Source organism: Daktulosphaira vitifoliae, unplaced genomic scaffold, assembly GCF_025091365.1.
Source record: "Daktulosphaira vitifoliae isolate Bord-2020 unplaced genomic scaffold, ASM2509136v1 Scaffold_1, whole genome shotgun sequence".
Classification (NCBI taxonomy): Eukaryota; Metazoa; Arthropoda; class Insecta; order Hemiptera; family Phylloxeridae; genus Daktulosphaira; species Daktulosphaira vitifoliae.
In genome coordinates this window covers 42,264,370-42,284,102 of record NW_026099572.1, presented here as the reverse complement: position 1 = coordinate 42,284,102, position 19,733 = coordinate 42,264,370, and the positions used below count along the sequence as shown (strand labels likewise).

At 23.9% G+C, this 19,733-nt stretch overlaps 3 protein-coding genes across 3 annotated transcripts; all 3 read right to left on the bottom strand.

Annotated features, from left to right (window-relative positions):
• Positions 1 to 1,578: 1,578 nt before the first annotated feature.
• On the bottom strand, positions 1,579 to 10,205 carry LOC126893601 (uncharacterized). Its single transcript, XM_050663969.1, has 6 exons — positions 9,826 to 10,205; positions 7,274 to 7,759; positions 6,417 to 7,172; positions 4,435 to 4,485; positions 3,919 to 4,392; positions 1,579 to 3,819 (listed from the first exon to the last, which is right to left on the bottom strand). Exons 2-6 carry the CDS (start codon positions 7,747 to 7,749, stop codon positions 3,075 to 3,077), a joined length of 2,502 nt encoding a protein of 833 aa, XP_050519926.1. The 5' UTR covers positions 7,750 to 7,759; positions 9,826 to 10,205; the 3' UTR covers positions 1,579 to 3,074.
• A 197-nt stretch (positions 10,206 to 10,402) lies between these two features.
• LOC126900727 (uncharacterized) lies at positions 10,403 to 14,050 on the bottom strand. Its single transcript, XM_050676653.1, has 2 exons — positions 13,458 to 14,050; positions 10,403 to 11,295 (listed from the first exon to the last, which is right to left on the bottom strand). Exons 1-2 carry the CDS (start codon positions 13,934 to 13,936, stop codon positions 10,536 to 10,538), a joined length of 1,239 nt encoding a protein of 412 aa, XP_050532610.1. The 5' UTR covers positions 13,937 to 14,050; the 3' UTR covers positions 10,403 to 10,535.
• Positions 14,051 to 16,364: 2,314 nt separating this feature from the next.
• On the bottom strand, positions 16,365 to 19,462 carry LOC126900720 (uncharacterized). The gene is made up of 2 exons (XM_050676641.1): positions 18,875 to 19,462; positions 16,365 to 17,585 (listed from the first exon to the last, which is right to left on the bottom strand). The coding sequence occupies exons 1-2, from the start codon at positions 19,360 to 19,362 to the stop codon at positions 16,829 to 16,831; spliced, it is 1,245 nt and encodes a 414-aa protein (XP_050532598.1). The 5' UTR covers positions 19,363 to 19,462; the 3' UTR covers positions 16,365 to 16,828.
• Positions 19,463 to 19,733: the final 271 nt, after the last annotated feature.

Sequence of the window (19,733 nt, the reverse complement as noted above, 5' to 3'; positions counted from 1 at the left end):
TAAAGAATCACTCTGTACAAATAATATAAATTGTTTAAGTATTTAATTTTTTTCCAATGGATAGTTAAAACATTTATATAAAATCGTTAAACCTGTTAAGATATTTATGTTTTCAAAAATAATTAAATATTTTGCATTTATACATAGAGAAAAAATTTTTATTTAGATTTTTTACTGTATTATAATATATCTTAATCTATCCAATGATATAAAAATAATTATACCTACACATTGACCTTCAAAATTCACCCCTAATAATTATCTATAGGTTTTTTTTTTACTTGGATTCTTATCGTTTAATCTACATTAAAGCACTTTTTTGGGGGTTTACTGTTTTCATTATTAGAAAAACATTATAAGTTTTTTTACCATTTATTATCTGATAATAATCTACAGAAGAGTATTTTAAAAAAATATATCTGATATTATAAAAATTCTCTTGATAATATTATGTTGCATCACCGATTTACTAGTTAGTAAGTATTTTATACTTAACAATTTTATAAGAAAATAAAACTGTTTCATATTTTTCAAGATATTGTATACCGTAAACATATATTTTTATAACAACATATTGTCTAAAAAACTTTATACTTAAAGTTATCTAACAATTAAGTAATAATTGGCAAGTAGCATATCATGAACGTTATAATTAGCTACCAGTATTTATAGTGGCACTTTTCTTATATACAATTACACAATTTCAAAAAAATCAAAACTTTGAAGTAGTATAAAAAGTAATCGTATAACTTAAATAATCATTTAAACTTTATTAATTAAAAAAACACCAACAATGTATCAAACTATAAATATATATTTCCATTTGAAAAAACAAAGATGATACCCTTATAAGGCATAGGAATAGACTTATATAAAATGTATCTAATAATGAAATAATACAGAATAATATGTTACTAAAAGAATCCAAACATATTTTTTTTTTTTAAATTATTATTATTTTAAGAAATATTAACTGACTAATGTTAAAATAAAATTTTTTGAAAGAATATTTTTAAAATATATTAATGAGAAAAAATGTAGAATATAGAGCTAAATTTACTTTACCAATATTATGTATATGCATTGCGATTTATTAAAAAATCTATCCCTATATATTAAGTACTAAAGTATAAATGTTTAAAAGTAAGAATTAATTTTTATGCTTCTACAATAATCCTGAAGTAATCTTAAATATGTAGTTTATATCTATAAAAATATTTATGATCAATACACATAATTCAAAACAATTTTTTTATTCTCTAATAACAGGAATAAATTCCTAAAAATTTACTATTCATATTAATATAACTAATAACTAATAACTAATGATAATTATTTCACAGTATTATTTATTTTTTACAATTTTCTCAATTTTTATTTAGATTACGCTAAAATAATAATTTTTATTATTTGTTTTTAGTAAAAAAATAATTTTTTTAATTTAAAATTTTGAAAAATTTAAACGTGCTATTTTTTTTTATAGATCACAATTTTAAAATTTCAAAAATGAAAAAAATTTTGTGTTTTTTATTATTAAAAAAAATAATAAAAATATGATTTTAATGTATTTGAAGAATGCATTAATAGTTTAAAAAAAATTACATTGAAATGCTAGTTAGATTAAAAAAATTAAAAGTAGTTACATAGATCTGTTCCACTATGGGTATACAAAAATTTGTAATTTATTTTAAATATACTTACAAGAATTTTTATTATTCCCGTTTTATTTAAATGCGAGTATTAAAACTCTAAGGCCACTTTTAAGAGGCAACAAAGCTCAACATTTAATAGCAGTTTTTTTTTTATTTTTATTAATTTTTTTTAGTCATATATTTTTGCCTATTATACTTTTATGTTAAGTTGTTTGATAAGTATAAACGCTGTAATTTATATATGGGGTTTAGGGTAGTCAGAAGTGTGCGAAATTTAATATTCTATAAATTTAACAAAATTATTATAGACCAGGTATGACTATATTTGTTCTTCCTCTTAAAAATCATGCCCTGTATTAACCATTAAAGAACTTTACTGATTTATAAAAAATCAATCAATAATTAAATTAGTACCTGATCGAACATTTTTTTTTGAAAATAAACAAAATGGAGTCCTGTGATAATTCATCATCATATAATATCAATAAACAGGTCTTTTGTAAGTAAAATCTCTGTACGTTTTTAATTTACAAGATGTGCCATAAGTAAAAACTGTAGTTTTAATATACAGGGTAATGAATAATTATACACAAAAATAGATTTATCTTGACCACTAAACTTCTCTTAAAAAAATAATAATCTTGGGAATATTTGTTTTGGCTATTTTTAGTAGTATTTATATCTTAATTATAAGTGTTAAATAATATTTTAGTCAGTCCCTCATCCCTTATAAGAATACCAATCTTAAGTATTTTTATTAGCAACATACATATTCAATTAGCTTATGAAATAGAAAATTATAAAATTAAGAAAATGACTTATTGATAGTAACTTTTGGACCATTACTTTGGAAAAAATTATGATTATCAAATTTGAAGTGAAGTACGTGATTTTTTTCATTATTAGTAATTTCTCAGCTACACTACTCCTCCCTTCAGGTATAAATATGCTAATAACTTCTGAAATTATGATACAAAAGTTGTTATCTATCAGTAATTTTCTAAATTAGATAATTTTCCATTTTCTAAGCTAATTAAATGTGTATGTCACTATTCAAAATTTTAAGTTGATACCTTTATAAGCTATAAGGGACGGAATAAAATTTATTTAACCATTTATAAATTAAGAGATAAATACTACTAATACAAATATTTTCAAGATTATTATTCCTTTAAGAGAAGTTTAGTGGTCAAAATAAATCAATCACTTCGTAACCAGCATTATTAATTTACAAAGTGTTTTATAAGTAAAACTCTCTATAATTTTAATGTGTTCATATTAATAAATAATAAATACAATAAAATAATATTTGTCTAAAAAAAATTATCTTAGAGAAGATAGCTAAATGAATTAACTAAGTAAATCTTTTTTTATATACTAAGCAATCATTATTATGCTAACAAATTTTATTTATTTTAGAATTCATAAATATTCCATGTCGATTATATGTTGCACGATATCTGCAACCATATCTGTACCTTCATCACCACCATTTCTCATAGTTACATTCAATTTTTCTTCCGATGATAGTTTATCGTAATCTTTCATGTCCATAGGATTTTTTTCTACCATAAAAGGCAGAAAAAAAGCAATATGAATAAACCCATAGAAAATGCAAGAAGCCATTTCAGAGTCTAACTCAGATCTACTGGGAATACGCACATTATTTGGAACTGATTCTAAAAGACAAGAATGATAAATATCTAATAATTCATTCCATCGAGTTTCTCTTGTTTTTTTATTCATATTCATGTACATGATAAAAGACAAATCTAACGCCGGAGATCCATATTTTAGTGAACTGAAATCATAAAGTATTGCATTCAAAGGACGTCCTGTATGGTCATAACGGAACATTACATTATTTCTACAGAAGTCACCGTGACACAAGACGGCTAGAGGTTCTCGAGATAAAAGAGTTTGACGCAAACTATTATATCCATTATCAAGAAGATAAATTAATTTTTTTACATTTTTATGGTTACGATATTTAGCTGGATCTCGTTCAAGTAATCTATTTAACCCCCGTTTACCAATGATAGTCAACGATTTCTCTGGATATACCCATTGACCATTAGAATCCCAAGCTGTGCTACTAATACCTTCAATAGATCTTTTGAAAGTATTCATATCTCGGTTTTTTGCTGTGTATGATAGAGCATGAAATCTAAAAAAACATATTAACCAATATAACTTCACTTAATTTTTAATTAATAGCTAAATATTAGATAGTAGTTCAATATTACTATCATATAATAAATCTCACTTTGCAATGGCTCGTAGACAAGAAGCTAAATGATCAAAGTCTAAGAAGAGACGATTTTCCGAAAGCCTATAACCTTGAGGATGCATATTTTCTAAAACGATCATTGTTTTTTCTAAGTTATCCCTGTCACTTTCAATTGCAGAATAAAATTTGGGAAACAGTTGTGTATAGTGTTTGGTTGAATGATGATTAAACGACATCAAAAATGGAATTATTTTTTTATACATTTGTATTTCATTGTGAAATTGTACATCAATATTCATATTTTCTAGAGTACCTTCATTTATTTTGATAATAACTTGATAATATCGACCATCCGATACTTTTATGGTTCCATAAACTATAATAGATTGAAACTGATCTTCACCTTCATTATTCAAATCCCGTTCAAATGATACAAAATAACAACCTTTACCGAAAGCTCCACTGTTCACAATATTTGTTAACGCTGAATCAGTCAGAAACGATTTCATTCTTAATGATTAAAAGTAAAAATACTGTGAAATATAATATAACATTATATGATTAATAAGATTTGTAGTTCCATGACCAATATTCGAAAAAGTGCTTTCAAAATCTCATGTAAAAAAAAATTATTAAATTATTTTTTTATATAAACATTAAATTTTTTTAAAAAACATAAATATACATTTTTCTTTATCATGTCTAATTCTATGTTATTTCTATTTCGGGAATTGAATATTAATGTAAAACATATCGTTACTGAAATTGAAAATATTGTGAAATTTATCATAATTAATAAAAGCTATGACATAATTAAAGAAAATATTTCCAGTAAATCCAAAAAAAAAACTTTTTATTATCCATGCAGTATTAAATTAATTATAACAAAATGAAATTTTTAGTTTATATAGAAAAAAATCTTAATTTGCCTATTCAACATCGCTATTATTTATGATACAATCACAACTTTTCATTCAAAATATCGAAAAAAAAAAATTAATATATATATATATATATCTTACTTATCATATGTTACCATTCGATATCAAAATTAAAAATATACACAAAAGAAATTTCTGATGTTTATTAAATACTTTACACTTGATAATATCTATGAATACTGGAAATTTTAATCATCATAAAAAATTAAAGAATCACAAAATTATTTATTTTAAATTAATTTTTAATTAATCATGTTTTAAAACTTATTAGTTAGATTTATAATAACTATTCAATTATCTAAAGAGTAATGTAATTTTATATCCAATATAATAATTTTTGAATTTTGTTGCAAGTTCATCTAATAGAATAATTAGTTTATCTTTTCAACTTTTGAACTAATGTATACACTCCATTCAATAGCTTCCATATCGCAAGATTTTATTATATGTATTTTTTATCTTTTCTATGATATAATGTAACTATATTAACTAAATAAAATGATAAAATATATTTTTTTAAAAAGGTCAATGTAATACTTCATTATTGGTTATTTTAATACCTCAATTATTAAGTTTTCTGTATTTTTTAAATAAATTAAGAAACCTGTAAAAACTTTATTTATAATTTTAAGTTAACTATTACACTAATGCAATTTTTACACCAAATAAAATATTTTAGTGAAAAATAGAAAAATATTTAACAATTAAACAAATTGTATTTTTGTTTTTAAAATAGACAAAAAATAATGTATTAACTATTTTTCGGGGAAAACAAAATCAGATATTTTTCTGGGTAGTGGTAAATTTAAAGATAAAAAAATATATATTTATAAATTTGATACTATCTATGCAATGGTATTATTTGTATGTGTCGAATGAGAAAATTATATATGTTTTAAAAATCGATAGATATTAATTTTTTAAATAAATTTTATTACACAGAAAAAAATAATACTTTTTTAAGTCTTATAATTTTACTTCTAAGTAAGTAATTAAATTCAAAAAAAATATTATGCATAAAAAGTATAGTTAATATTGTAATTATTAGAAGTGGTTTTATGATGTTAACATGAGAGCTATGATTTTAGAAATTTTTTAAATAAATGAATCTATATTGTCAATAACATATTCTAAAAACACAACACAAAATATTTTTATTACAATGAAATACTTATAACTGTTATAATATATATTTCGTTAAATTTAAAAAACCCATTTTAATTAAAATTTTTGTTGTAATTGTCAATGTTAATTTAAAAGAGTGACCGTAAGTGGGCGGTTTCTATTCTTAAATAAATCATGTTAAATTTTGTATATTAATATTTTATACTTATTGTAGAGATTGTATTATTAAAATAAAGCAAAAAAAAAAAAAATTTTCTATTATTTTTCTTTTATGTGACATCTTTGAAGCAGTTTTCAAATAAGTATCTCTAATACAGTTACTTTCATCTTTAAAATATTTCATTTTGATATAATGTTATCGAACTACATATATATTTATTAAATTCAGATTAAAACTATAAACAATAATTTATTGCACAAATGTAATACTGCATTAAGAAAAATGTACAAAGATTTTATCATCAACGCTATGGTAGATCTATATAACCCATGTCTATTATATGTTGTACAACGTCTGCTACAATTTCAGTTCCTTCATCCCCACCGATAGTCAAATGAAATTTTAAGCGCTCTTCTGGTGATTGTTTTAAATAATCTAATGTTGAGGTTGGTGGATTTTTTTCAACCATGCAAGGAAGAAAGAATGCAACATGCACAAATCCATAAAAAGCGTACGACGACATTTCAGAATTTAGTTCAGATCTACTAGGAATGTGTACTTCATTTGAAACTGATTGTGATAGATGCGAGTGATAAATATCTAACAAATCGTTCCATCGAGTTTCCCGTAATTTTTTATCGGTATTTAAGTATAAAAAAAAAGACAAATCTAAAATTGGTGACGCATACCTTGATGTAGCCACGTCAATGAGCAATGCGTCGGAAGGACAGCCGTTCTGATTATATCTATACAGTATATTATTTCTACAAAAATCACCGTGGCATAAAACGGCTAAAGGTTCACGTGGTTTTAAAACTCTTCGAATGCTATCATAATTATTTTCAATAAAACCAATTAACTTCTTTAAATTTTGATGGTCACTGTATTTTGTAGGGTTACGTTGTATTAATCTGTTTATTCCTCTTTTACCGATAGCAGTAAATATCTTTTCTGAAAATATCCACTCCCCTGATGAATTCCAAAATGTGTCTTTTATTCCACTAATAGAATTTAGAAACGAGTTTTTATCTTTATATTTTGCGACGTATGATAATGCATGAAACCTTGATTTAAAAAATAATACCGTTAATTATTAACTACTATTTAGTATTTTATTTAAAAAAAGTTATTTCTATGAATATTTACTATGCAAAAAAAATCTTACTTTGCAATAATTTGTAGTCCAGCTGCTAAATGGTCAAAATCAAGAAATACTCTTTCCTCTGATAGACGATAGCCATGTGGTCGCAAGTTTTCTAAAATTATCATACTTTGTTCTTCTTTGTTTTCATCAGTTTCAATTCCATAATAAAATTTGGGAAATATGGTTGATTTTTGGGTGCTAGATTGAGGATAAAATGACATCAAATATGGTATAATCAATTTGTACATCAAAATTTCATTGTGAAATTGAGAATCAGTTTTCATAAATTCGCGTTCAAATTTAGTCCCTAGATTTAATTTTATGACCACTTCATATGATTGACCACCCGACAATTTTAAAGTTCCAAAAGTAATTGCAGATTGGTACTGGTCCATTTTCACACTTTCATTATCTTTTTCGAACGATATAAATATTTTTCCATTGCCAAAAGCACCCTGCTCTACAACTTGCAATAATCTTGAATTTATCCTTGTCATGTCACTAAAACTAATATAATAAATATCATTAAGTAATTATAATTATTTTTTTTATCTTTGTTGCGAAGCTGAGAAGGTTTATTTTCCTCTCTCTTGATTATTTACTCTCTTAAAAAAAATTTCTGCATTTTCACAGTAATGTTTTGAAAGTTTTTAACGCATACGATGTAAGGAATATTTTGGGAAAATAGTTTAAACATTAACATATTAAACATTTTATATTTGTATACGAATATTTGATGAACATGTCAACATTATACTGAAATTTCAGAACATTTCTTATAAAGTATTTATTTAATTTTTGTAACTGTCGCCATATTTTCTTAATTATTAAGAAAATATGGCGACAGTCACAAAAATTCGGTAAGAATTATTCTTCCTGATCGATTTTGATTAACAATACATCAAAAGGCACAAATAGTATGAAAAAATCACACAAATTGTTATTTAAATATGGTAGCAAATCTAATTGATAACGATATTCTTTAAATTATAATTAATGCCTTTTTTGCGTAAATAGATAAAATGCCTTAAAATATAACTATTATAAGACCCACAAAATTTAAATATTTTTTTACTTATAATTTCTATAACTTTTTCAAAAATGAATAAATTACAGTAATTTTTTTTGAGTTAGAACTTTGCTTTTCAATAATCCACCAATTTCTTAAAATTAAACACTATTTACAGATTTGCGTTCTTATGAATAGAAGCGTTTCTTATGATAGTGATTTTAATCACTGTCAGATATCATCTATACTAGTCTTAACTATGCTACGTTCACACTGTGACAGGACCCCACTGTGCTACAGTTTTTTTTTTACATTTTTCATAAATTAAAAAAAAATTATTTCAGACAGTATTTTCATAGTGCTAATGTATAATAACAATAAAAAAATATATTCAGTAGTTCAAGTTAAAAAAAGGTGCTGTGAACAGAAATATTTTTAAATTGTATCACTATTTAAAATAGTAAATAATTAATTAATATAATAGTTGTTAGTTAGTATTATAAGTTAACACCCTTATAAAATATAAGGGATAAATTAAAAATTGAGAAATTGGGAAATATATGAAAATATAAACTACCAAAAATAATTTTCTTGACATGATTATTATTTTAAGAGAAATCGGATGAAAACCGTTAAAGAATCACTCTGTAAAAATGTATGATAGTCATAATATGTGTTTGTAAATAATCAGTTAATTTTTAAAAATTTTAAATTACTTATAGACAATTATTCGTTAACCTTTCTATCTAACTTCGTATATGCTATAGAATTAGTTTTATAATTATTACTAGGGGCCTCTCAAATATTTGTGTGAATAAATAGCATAGCAGTATTTATGCAGGCGTAAACTAAAAATGATTCTGACTTTAATTTAGAAAACAGTGAATTATTAAAAAATGTTACATAGAACAAAATTTTTATTGTACACAAACAATAATTTTCTAACATAAATTACTTAAATGATTTTTAATTTAATTTTAATACAGTAGACACGTAACAACTGAATGCATATTTCACATTTTTGCAAAACAGAAGTTTAGTTAATAATTAAAGTTCATGCTAATAATTTACATTTTTGTAAATAGTTATTGGAATATTTATAGCAATATTCAATAGGTTAAATTTACACAACCAAAAATTGTATTTGGTGAAAAAAGTTATTCGCCGGAATTAATGTTAGCAATTGTAATTATCATATATTATTCTTTTTCTGTGCACCTATTTTATTATAAGTTATCATGTTACAATAATTTATTAATAATATTTAATAGAAGTTTTATTGCTTCAAGTCAGGAGTGATCTTACACGATATTACAGGCCTTAAGCTCGTGATTTATTGACAAAAATAACAAATCTAATTTAAAATTTTAATATTGTCATAAAATTATTTAAAACTAAGGAAATGATAAGGAAATAATACCAATGTTAATTTGTCGTTTATTAATAAAAAATTTGCCAGAAACATATTGTGTAAGTGGTTCCAAAAAAAAATTATTTCTTTTGGAAAAAACTTAGGATTGCTACAACTTTAACTAAAATTGTATGATATGGAGAGCTTTCCTACCTGTTAATTCAAACAACACATAGTTATTCACATATCATGTTTTATATCACTTTTTTAGCTTCCAATACACTGTTCAGGTAGTCTTAAACGTAACTAGGAGTACTATTTTAAGGTCAGTTTATTTTTCACGTACTAACTAGTACATAAATTAAGAAGGTCCTTTATATACCATTGGACGGCGCCCCCCTCAAACTAACTTTTTAATTACTACGTAGAAAAATTGTATTGTGTACCTATTTTAAAATAAATTAACAAACATATGGTACAACAAGAGCGCATCAGTTTTAACAAGATTAACAATTTTAAAGAATACACATCCTTATCTTATACTAATTAATAAAGGTTTATTTATAAAGTTGTAATGTTTTTGGTATTTTAATAATTTCTTTTATATAATATAAAAAATTTAAATATAAGAAAATATTAAATTACGATTTTAGAAGCCTAGTCACAAACATATAAAAAAAAAGTTGCAGTAAAGTTGCACTTTATAAGAAATATTGTTTACAATAAAATTTAAACATTTATAATTATCACAGACAAACCACTATTTTGATTAACACATAAATTTGAATAAATTAACAGCAAACATATATTTACTTCCTAATGCTCTCATGAAATTTCAAATATAAACAATAGCTGAATAAAAAACTAAAATTTTTATCGATGTTCAGTAACAAAATCTTAAAGTAAAAAGAATGTGATCTTTCTCATGGAGTTCCAGAATATCCTTTCTCTACAATATGCTCGTACACGTCGACAACCAATTCGTTAGCTTTTTCGCCACCAAGACTCATTAAACCTTCAAACCATTCTTCCATGTTATTTTGATTAAATGTATTCATGTCTAATTCATTTTCATCTCTCATCATTGTTCGCAAGAAAAAGGATATATACGACAACCCGTACACTGCGTGTTTGGACATTTCAGCCTCCACACTTTTGCGGTCAGGCACATTAATTCCACTAGGAACTGATGCGGCTAACGATTCGCAGTATACGTCCAATAGCTGGTCCCATCGATTTAAACGAAGCTGTCGGTCGGTATTGAGGAATAAAAAGAATGACAAGTCAAGAGCTAGAGATCCATACCTAATATTAGTATGATCTAATAAAATCGTAGCAATTGGTCGATTATCGTCATTGTACTTGAACAAGATGTTATTTCGACAGAAGTCACCATGACATAACACCGATAGGGGACTTCTCGTGTTCATTGTTCGGCGTAAATTATTATCAGCATCACTAAAGAACTCCAATAATTTTTTAACGTGTACGTTATTATGATACTTTTCTGGATTTCGCTTTATCAACCGGTTAATATCTCGTGGTCCGAATTTCTTCATACCATTTAATCTAACGATCCACTGATCGGTTCCATCTTCCCATTGTGTTTCCTTAATATCGTCCATCAATTCCATGAATCGTTTATTATTGTTTTGTTTGGCCGTAAATGACATACCGTGAAATCTATAAATTATAAAATATCATCTTAAAAAATTTGTTTTATTTACATAAAATGGATTTCGAAATATTACTTGATACAGATAAATTTATTTCTAACTTATTAATACCAATGAGGAGATAATAGTCAAACAAGAATTTTATCAATAATCTCGATATCTTACACACTAATTTTGGTAATACTTTTTAGGTATATTTATTAATATATATATTGACCACTTTAATTTAATGATAAAAATTTTCAAATTATATCAGATTAGAAAATAAAGAAAATGTAATATACATTTTATTAATTTAAATAATATTGAATATAATTTAACAAAAAAAAATAGAAATACAAATCATAGAAAGTCAAGCTTACATATTTTTACTTGAAATAATGTGTAATTAAACATTATACGTATAATTAGAAGGTTATCAAGGTTTTGTCATATGTTTACGGTTTAAATAATTATGATATATAACAAAAAATTATTGCATGACTTTTCTTATTACTATCCTTATTTTTTTTTTTACTACCTCATTCAAATTTGCACATATTCTTTAAATAAGTATAACTTGTCTACGTCTATTATAATATAAAGTTTAATATGGTAATTATAAATTTAGATAAAAATAGAATATTTATAAATAATATTTGTAAATATTATATTTATATTTTATATATTTTACTATTAATAAACCACTTAATTTTAGCGTTAAAATTTTATTTCATACTTAAGAGCATTACGTTTTGTTTACGTTTAGATGGTAATTATTATAAAATATAACATTTGAAAAATACATTTCTTTTTATTTTAATAAGATTTGTTTTTATGTTATAAGTTATATTATGTTTAATGATATTTTATATTTATTGATATTACATATTTTTCGTTTTTTAGTTATGTTTAGAAACAATTTTCCATTTTAAACTATATAATTATAACGTTTTCTTGTCCTGACTAAAATTAATATTTAGTAAGATATAATATTAATATAAATATAAATATATATATATATATATATATGTATAATGTTACTAAAAACTACAACTAAATTGTAAATATTTATATCTAAATACTTTTAAAATTTGTTAGTTTTTCTAAGATTTTTAAACTATTTTTTCATAAAAAATTGACATGTGCGTGTTACACGCTTAAGATATTTTGTGTATTTTTTAATTATACTATGTACATTTAATATTTGGAAAGATTTTTAACCTTGAAATATATGAAATTATACAAACCACTAAAAATTAGTAATTAACTGAATGTTCTACTTATTATAATAATTATTTACAATCATGAATAAAGAAGTAGAATAGGGAATAAAATAGACCTCCTTCATGAGATAACTACCTTGAAAATTGTAAGTGCCGTAAAAATGTTCAGTTAATTTCTATAATAATATGACTCAATGAAGTTAATTTTATAAGCTAAATAAAAAAAAAATATTTTTTTAAATAAATTTATCTGTTTTTTATTTAAAAAAAAGTTCTCTAAAACAGCTATTTTTAAGTTAAAAAAAAATATAATTTTTTTATAATAGAACCCAAATAATAAAAAGTATGATTTTAAGAAAATCTTCGAATCCGTAAATTATTTAAAAAAAAAAAAACACAAATGTTTAATAATAGTTATTTGAATTTCTCAAAAAACGTGAAACGCTATGTATACAGAGCTATACACGATGTTTTGACAATTTACAGAGTGATTCTTTTACACTGATATAAACTGTACCCACCAGCAACAAATATCCCCACTTTATTTCATCGAAATGACTGTATTTAAAAAAGAAAGTTATATTTTTTTTACTATTAAAAAAAAGTAATGAAAAATAATTTTAATGTAGAGTTTGTATGATATATTATTATATTATATTATTATTATTATTATTATATTATTAAAAAAAAAATAAGTAACTCAAAATATTTAGTAGGTCAGCAGTTATAAAATTTTTCGAAAAATCTTATATCCCTCTGTATATGGTGTGTAAAAATGTAAATATATTTAATTTTCCTTGATAATTTCTCACATTTAAAATAGAAATTAACAATTTAGGATTAATAAAGTTTAATAGAGAATATTTGGAATACCCATTTTGTTAAAAAACATCTAATTATATTAATAATTACAGATATTTAATTAATACATTTAATAATAAAACTCATATTAATAAACACTCACTTAGCAAGTGCCTTTAATGCAATTTCAACATGGTCATAGTCGAGAATCACACGTTGTTTACTCATTCTGTACCCTAATGGGGCAACGTTTTGAATAATTATCATAGATTGTTCATATTGCTCTCCACAAGCATTGCGGCCATAAAAGTAATGTGCAAATAAGGACCCCTCTTTTGTTGAGGATACTGGATAAAATGATATAAAAAAAGGTAAAGTTTGCTCGTACATGGCGATTTCATTGTGGAATTGGTTGTCATTCCGAAAAATATGACGCAATATTGGCGACTGATGCTTTACCTTGATAACTACCTTTTGTTTTTGCCCTCCAGACATGAGGATTTCGCCAAAAATAACTGTAGATGCAAATTGATCTTCTTCAATTTTTTGGTTGTCCGTATTAAAGGATTCGAAATGACAACCAGTGCCAAATGAACCAGCTTCCACTATTTTCGGCAGTGTGTTTTTCACCACAGAGAGCATATTGTTTTATTTAAAATATTTTAAGAAATTCTAAAATAACGATCACGCATTACACAAAAGTGTTCACTAACTGATCGATTGCAACAGTCTACTACAGAAGTGATAAAACCGGTTGTTGTTATATACCCGACTTTTAATCATTACATAATAATAACAATAAATAAGTCGTAGAAGGGGACAGTTAATTTATAAATATTAGAAATAATTTCTGAAGTTTCCAAAGTGTTTTTAGCGGAAGCATAGGAACATCTAAAAAAATATGTAACTAGTCGTTTATATAATCGACAAAATCTGTGAGTATTTATGTTAATAATGACTTGTAGTATAATTAAAAAAATAACCCATGACCTATGATTATTGAAACAAAAAGCGATAACAAAATATCGAAGAAATATATATATTATATTTAATAGTTTAAAATTAATGTCCACAATTATTTAAATTTTGTTTTACACGTCTTTTTCATTTACATTCTCTATGTAGCATACATTTTTAAATATATTTTACATTAATAAAGAAATCATTAAAAACATTTAAAAGATAATTTATAATTTTATATTATATTAATTAAATTAATTAATATATAACGTCATACAGAGTAATTGATTTATCGTTGAACATTATATTTCTTCTAAAACAGTAACAACTAATAAGAATTTTGTATTTTTGCCTTGTTTAGTAGTATTATTTAGGTACCCTACACTTATAAGTAGTATGAAAAATAACTTGTTTTATTCAGAATAAGTATTCAAAAGATGGTTTAAAAGTTATTTGAATGTTAATAAAAATATATAAATTCAAAATGTTTTTCAATACCTAAAAAATATTTAAAATACTTTCAGAGTATTTAAAAAAAATAATCTATTTAATATAAAATAATTATTACAGTTATATAATAATAATTTTTTGAATATTTTTAACAATATTTATAATACACTGAATCTATACTTGGTGAGTATCACGACAATGCGATGCTAAGATAATTGAGCACCGGACAGTTCCGCGTTAGTCAAGTTTTATTGAAGAAATAAGTTATTTATAAATAGGTTCCAGAATTATATGCATTTATAAATTTTGTTTGAACCACTTTGGAGAGTTCCAACTTTGTCGTAGCATAATATAGTAACGTGGAAATAATTTTTGTTTTTAGTGGGGATAAACCCCATATTCCCCTCTAAAACTATTATCTCAGTTACAACACATTTTAAGTTTTCAAGTTAATTAATAAAAATTTGTACTGGCTGATGATGTATTCTTAATTACTAAAAAAAATATATAATTCCAGATCCTATTAATTATAAAAAAAAATAAACTAAAAAGACTATACGGTATAAATGTATATTATTACAAAAAAATATCATTAAAAATACTAATTAATTTTTAACGATTAAGTAGTATAATTTCAAAAAATAACTTGCCCAAGCATAGGGCAAGATGCCGAATTTGATTTTTTTTCTAATTAATTAATAATTTATAAAATAATATATATTAATTAATAAGCTATTGTAGATTAGTCTGCTTTTATTTTACACTTCACTGCCTGCATTTTATTCAACTTGAAATTCAACAATTTTTAAAGAGATTAATTATAGTTCGATTCTTAAAAACTTAAAATTAATTACATTACTATTGAAACAATTGATAATTTATCAAAATAATAAATTATACATTAACATTATATGGTATAAATTATATGTGATCAATTTATTATGTACAAACTTTTAAATACTGGATGTTACCAACTGTTAAAATTACTTTAACTACTACTTGTTATCATACAAAGAAAACAAATAATTTAGTTTAAATTTGACAAACCGCTCAGAAGTTATTGAACTTTTTTTTACTAAATATTCACAATAATCGTTACGTTCTTTAATTTAGTATATTACTTTTATAGTATTAACTAATAATATTAATGAACAATATTTACAATAAAGAAATACTTTATTAGATTTGAAGATTTAATGAAACAATAATTAAGTAATCTCAAAAAAATGATTACGTTACATGTTAAATAGTATAAATTGAGATTTCTTCTAATAAGATACATCCTTTTAATACACCATGGTAAATATTAAATCATTAACATATATATTAATAGTGTGTAGTAATTGTATTTAATAGTTAATAGTTAATAATTAATATTTATTATTTATAAAATAAATTTTTGATTTTATGCATTCATCTATATAACTAGAAATATACACAAAAATATCTTACAACGCTGATTAGTTATGTGTCTAATTTAAAATTTGAAGAAGTATTTTGAATACTTTCTTGAGTATTCAATACTATTTAAATACTTTACTGCAAAAATTAAAAATTTCACCTTGAAAAAAATTGTATTCTATACAATTCCTATAATGATGATTTCTTATCTTACATAAAATGGAGATATATATATATAAAGAAAAACATAACCAAAAGATATATTTTAAAATTTATTTTACAATAAAAGTAATTTGTTAAGAAATTAGACAGTGACATGTTGAAAAAGGTTGGATTGTCAGGGTTTATGACACCCCTTGAAAAGTTACTATTATATTCATTTATGATGAAACAAAAATAAAGTATTTACCTTTATAATTTTACTCAAAAGACTAAAAAAAATTATTTTATTGAAACCTTAAATATTGTTGTTATTGTTAAATACGAGATTTTATTAAAAAAAAGTTATACTAGTATATGTAATAATATCTTAAAAAAATACTATATAAAAAAATTATTTTGTTCAAAAACAACTGTGTACGACACTGGTATAACCCAACCAGTGCTACCAGGTATTTCATATGTGTGAGTTATAGCCCCTAAAAGTAAGAAATAAAACATTTTTTATAAAACTCCTAACTTTATTATAAAAAAAAGCTAATTATTTTGGATAATTTTTTTTTGTTATAACATGTTAGTGTAGCCCTTTTCGATGATGTGTTCATAAACATCTACGACCAAGTCAGCTCCTTTTTCTCCACCTAACGCCAATAATTCTTTCACCCATTGATCCATGGACACTTGATCAAGCTTGGTAATATCCAATTGAAAATTTTCCTCAGACATCACACGCAAAAAAAATGATACATGGGATAATCCATAAATTGAATACTTGGCCAACTCGACTTCAATTGCTTTTCGATCAGGTACAACGACACCTTCTGGCACTGATACAGCCAGTTCTTTGCAATACACGTCTAAAAGTTGATACCAATATTCGGTTCGCAGCTTTCGATCGGTGTTTAGGTATAAAAAGAATGACAAATCTAAAGCTGGTGATCCGTAACGGATATTAGCAAAATCAAATATCAAAGCTGCAATCGGATGATTCAAGTTATTGTACTTGAATAAAATATTATTTCGGCAAAAGTCGCCGTGACAAAGGACTGGTACGGAACCATAATTATTCATCAATTTACGGAGGTTATTATCTGGTTCATTAAAATGCTCGAGCAACTTTTGCACGTGCAAATTATTTTTATATTTATCCGGATTTTTTTCAACTAAACGGTTGATGTCTGTTTTTCCGATTACTTTCATACCATTTTTCCTAATAACCCATTCACCACTTTCAAACCATTGAGATTCTTGTGTTTTTTTTGTTAATTCTAAAAATTGTTGATTATTTTTGTGTTTTGCTGTATACGAAAATCCATGAAACCTGTGAATAAGATTAAAAACACAATTTAATTTCATTTAAAGAAATAGAATTTAGAATATATAAAAAGTGAAAAGTTTAACATTTTATTGCACGTTTTTTTTTAATAACAATGGTACGTATATGGGCAGTTTATAGACAGAGGTTTTAATTTCTGAGGTGAAGCAAAAATTTATTATAAATATCCTATTTTTGAGATCATTTATTTTAATACAACTATTTAAATATTATTTTCTTTTTCTTATCATTTCTTGATTTTACTTAACTGAAAGTATTAAAAAGGTATTTATTCAGTGTTTATTCAAAAATAAACATACAATATAAAACTATTTAAACATTTAACACTATTTAATTGATGATACAGTACTAATTCAAATAACTGATAAAATTAAATTAAATACATAACATTTATATTGACAATACGTATATTAATAAAATTGTTTTACTCGTTTAATCTATAAAGAACATTTCAATAATACAATCGGTTGTGCGTGTACATTAACTTGGCTACAAAATGATAAATAAATAAAATGAAAATGATAAAAGTTGTTATTTAGTTATTTTTATCTAAATCATCATATAATGATTCCACAAAACAGTATAAAGAATTTTCAAGTTAACTAATAAATGAAAATTTTACTTAAAATTAGGAAAATTTTTAATATTCAAATTGTATTTATTTGTTTTTATATATTTACGTTTTCGTATTTTCTTTACTATTTTATAAAATTATATTTGATGAGTTGAATGTAAAGTCAATATGAAAATTAAATTAAAAAGTTGTTTACCTTTATTAAGCGGTTTGGTCTTATTTTAGGTTTTTGTCATTTTTTGTAAAAATTACTAAATAACATACATAAACCTCTCAATGTGTCCATATGAAGATCATATACATGACATCAGAGGCGTAGCCAGGATTTTCGCATGGTGGGGGCTAAATTTTATACAGTGTAGAAGACGATAGTATATGTGTAAATTGAAATATTTATTGATATGTGATAGTAAATATTGATAGCATATTAACGTTGATTTACCGTTAACGTATTTACTATTTCAAATATACAAAATTTCTTACACAATTTTCACATTTAAATTTAAATATTTCAAAAGAATAAGAAAAATACAGCTTATGGGGGGAGGCTATAACCCCATTAGCCCTTCCCTTGGCTACGCCACTGCATGACATTGTTATAATCTAAACATTTAATTATCAATGTACTTGTACAACTTATTCAATTATAAATACTTTTTCAATAAATATATGATAATAATACTAAAAATAATTTACTTACTTTGCCATTGACTTTAAAGCAATTTCAATGTGTTCATAGTCTAACATTAATCTCTGTTCAGATAATTTATAACCTAGTGTACTGACATTTTCCAAAACAATCATATCCTTTTCAAAATTTTCACCGCCAACATTATTACCATAAAAAAAGCGAGCGAACAAAGGATTTTCAATTTGTGAGTTAGTAATAGACATGGAATTAAAAAAAGGAATTATCTGCTTGTACATAGTGATTTCATTATGAAATTGATTATCACTGTGAAGGCACTCCCTCAATATTGCATAAGGATGCTTGAATTTGATAACCAGTTGATACTTCTCTCCATCAGATAACACAAGTTTACCAAAAACAACGGTGGTAGCATATTGGTCTTGTCCAGTATTTTTATTGTCCGTTAAAAATGATTCGTACTTGCGACATGGACCGAACGACCCAGCTTCTACTATTTCTGGTAACGTTTTCTGGACCACAGAAAGAGCTGAGATCATTATTTATGAAATGTAAGCTAATTAATTAATAATATTAACTAATGCAAACACGGTATCAATACAACCGGCTCATTTGAAATTTAATGATGAAGAGACATAATAAAGTCTAAGGTTATATATCTAATCTAGAAAACATCATTACCATTTCCCATTCGAAATATTATGATATTAAAAGGTCATTAAATTAAGTTTGATTTTATTTGAATAAAACAATATTAGGTATTATGATAATGATTCTTAATGATAATATTTTATAATTAATATGTTATTTGTGTAGTTTTGGCCTATTATTTTATTACAACAATTTTTAAAATAATTTCTTGGTTTACATTACTTTATTTTTTTATTATCAAGAAATTTAAATCTTTTGA

Coding starts and splice junctions, on each gene's coding strand:
- LOC126900727 (XM_050676653.1), bottom strand. CDS start 13,936: ATGCTCTCTGTGGTGAAAAACACACTGCCGAAAATAGTGGAAGCTGGT. Junction 11,296..13,457: donor GCATTAAAGGCACTTGCTAA/GTGAGTGTTTAT, acceptor TATAATTTATAG/ATTTCACGGTATGTCATTTA.
- LOC126893601 (XM_050663969.1), bottom strand. CDS start 7,749: ATGACAAGGATAAATTCAAGATTATTGCAAGTTGTAGAGCAGGGTGCT. Junction 7,173..7,273: donor GGACTACAAATTATTGCAAA/GTAAGATTTTTT, acceptor TTTTAAATCAAG/GTTTCATGCATTATCATACG. Junction 3,820..3,918: donor TGTCTACGAGCCATTGCAAA/GTGAGATTTATT, acceptor ATGTTTTTTTAG/ATTTCATGCTCTATCATACA.
- LOC126900720 (XM_050676641.1), bottom strand. CDS start 19,362: ATGATCTCAGCTCTTTCTGTGGTCCAGAAAACGTTACCAGAAATAGTA. Junction 17,586..18,874: donor GCTTTAAAGTCAATGGCAAA/GTAAGTAAATTA, acceptor TCTTATTCACAG/GTTTCATGGATTTTCGTATA.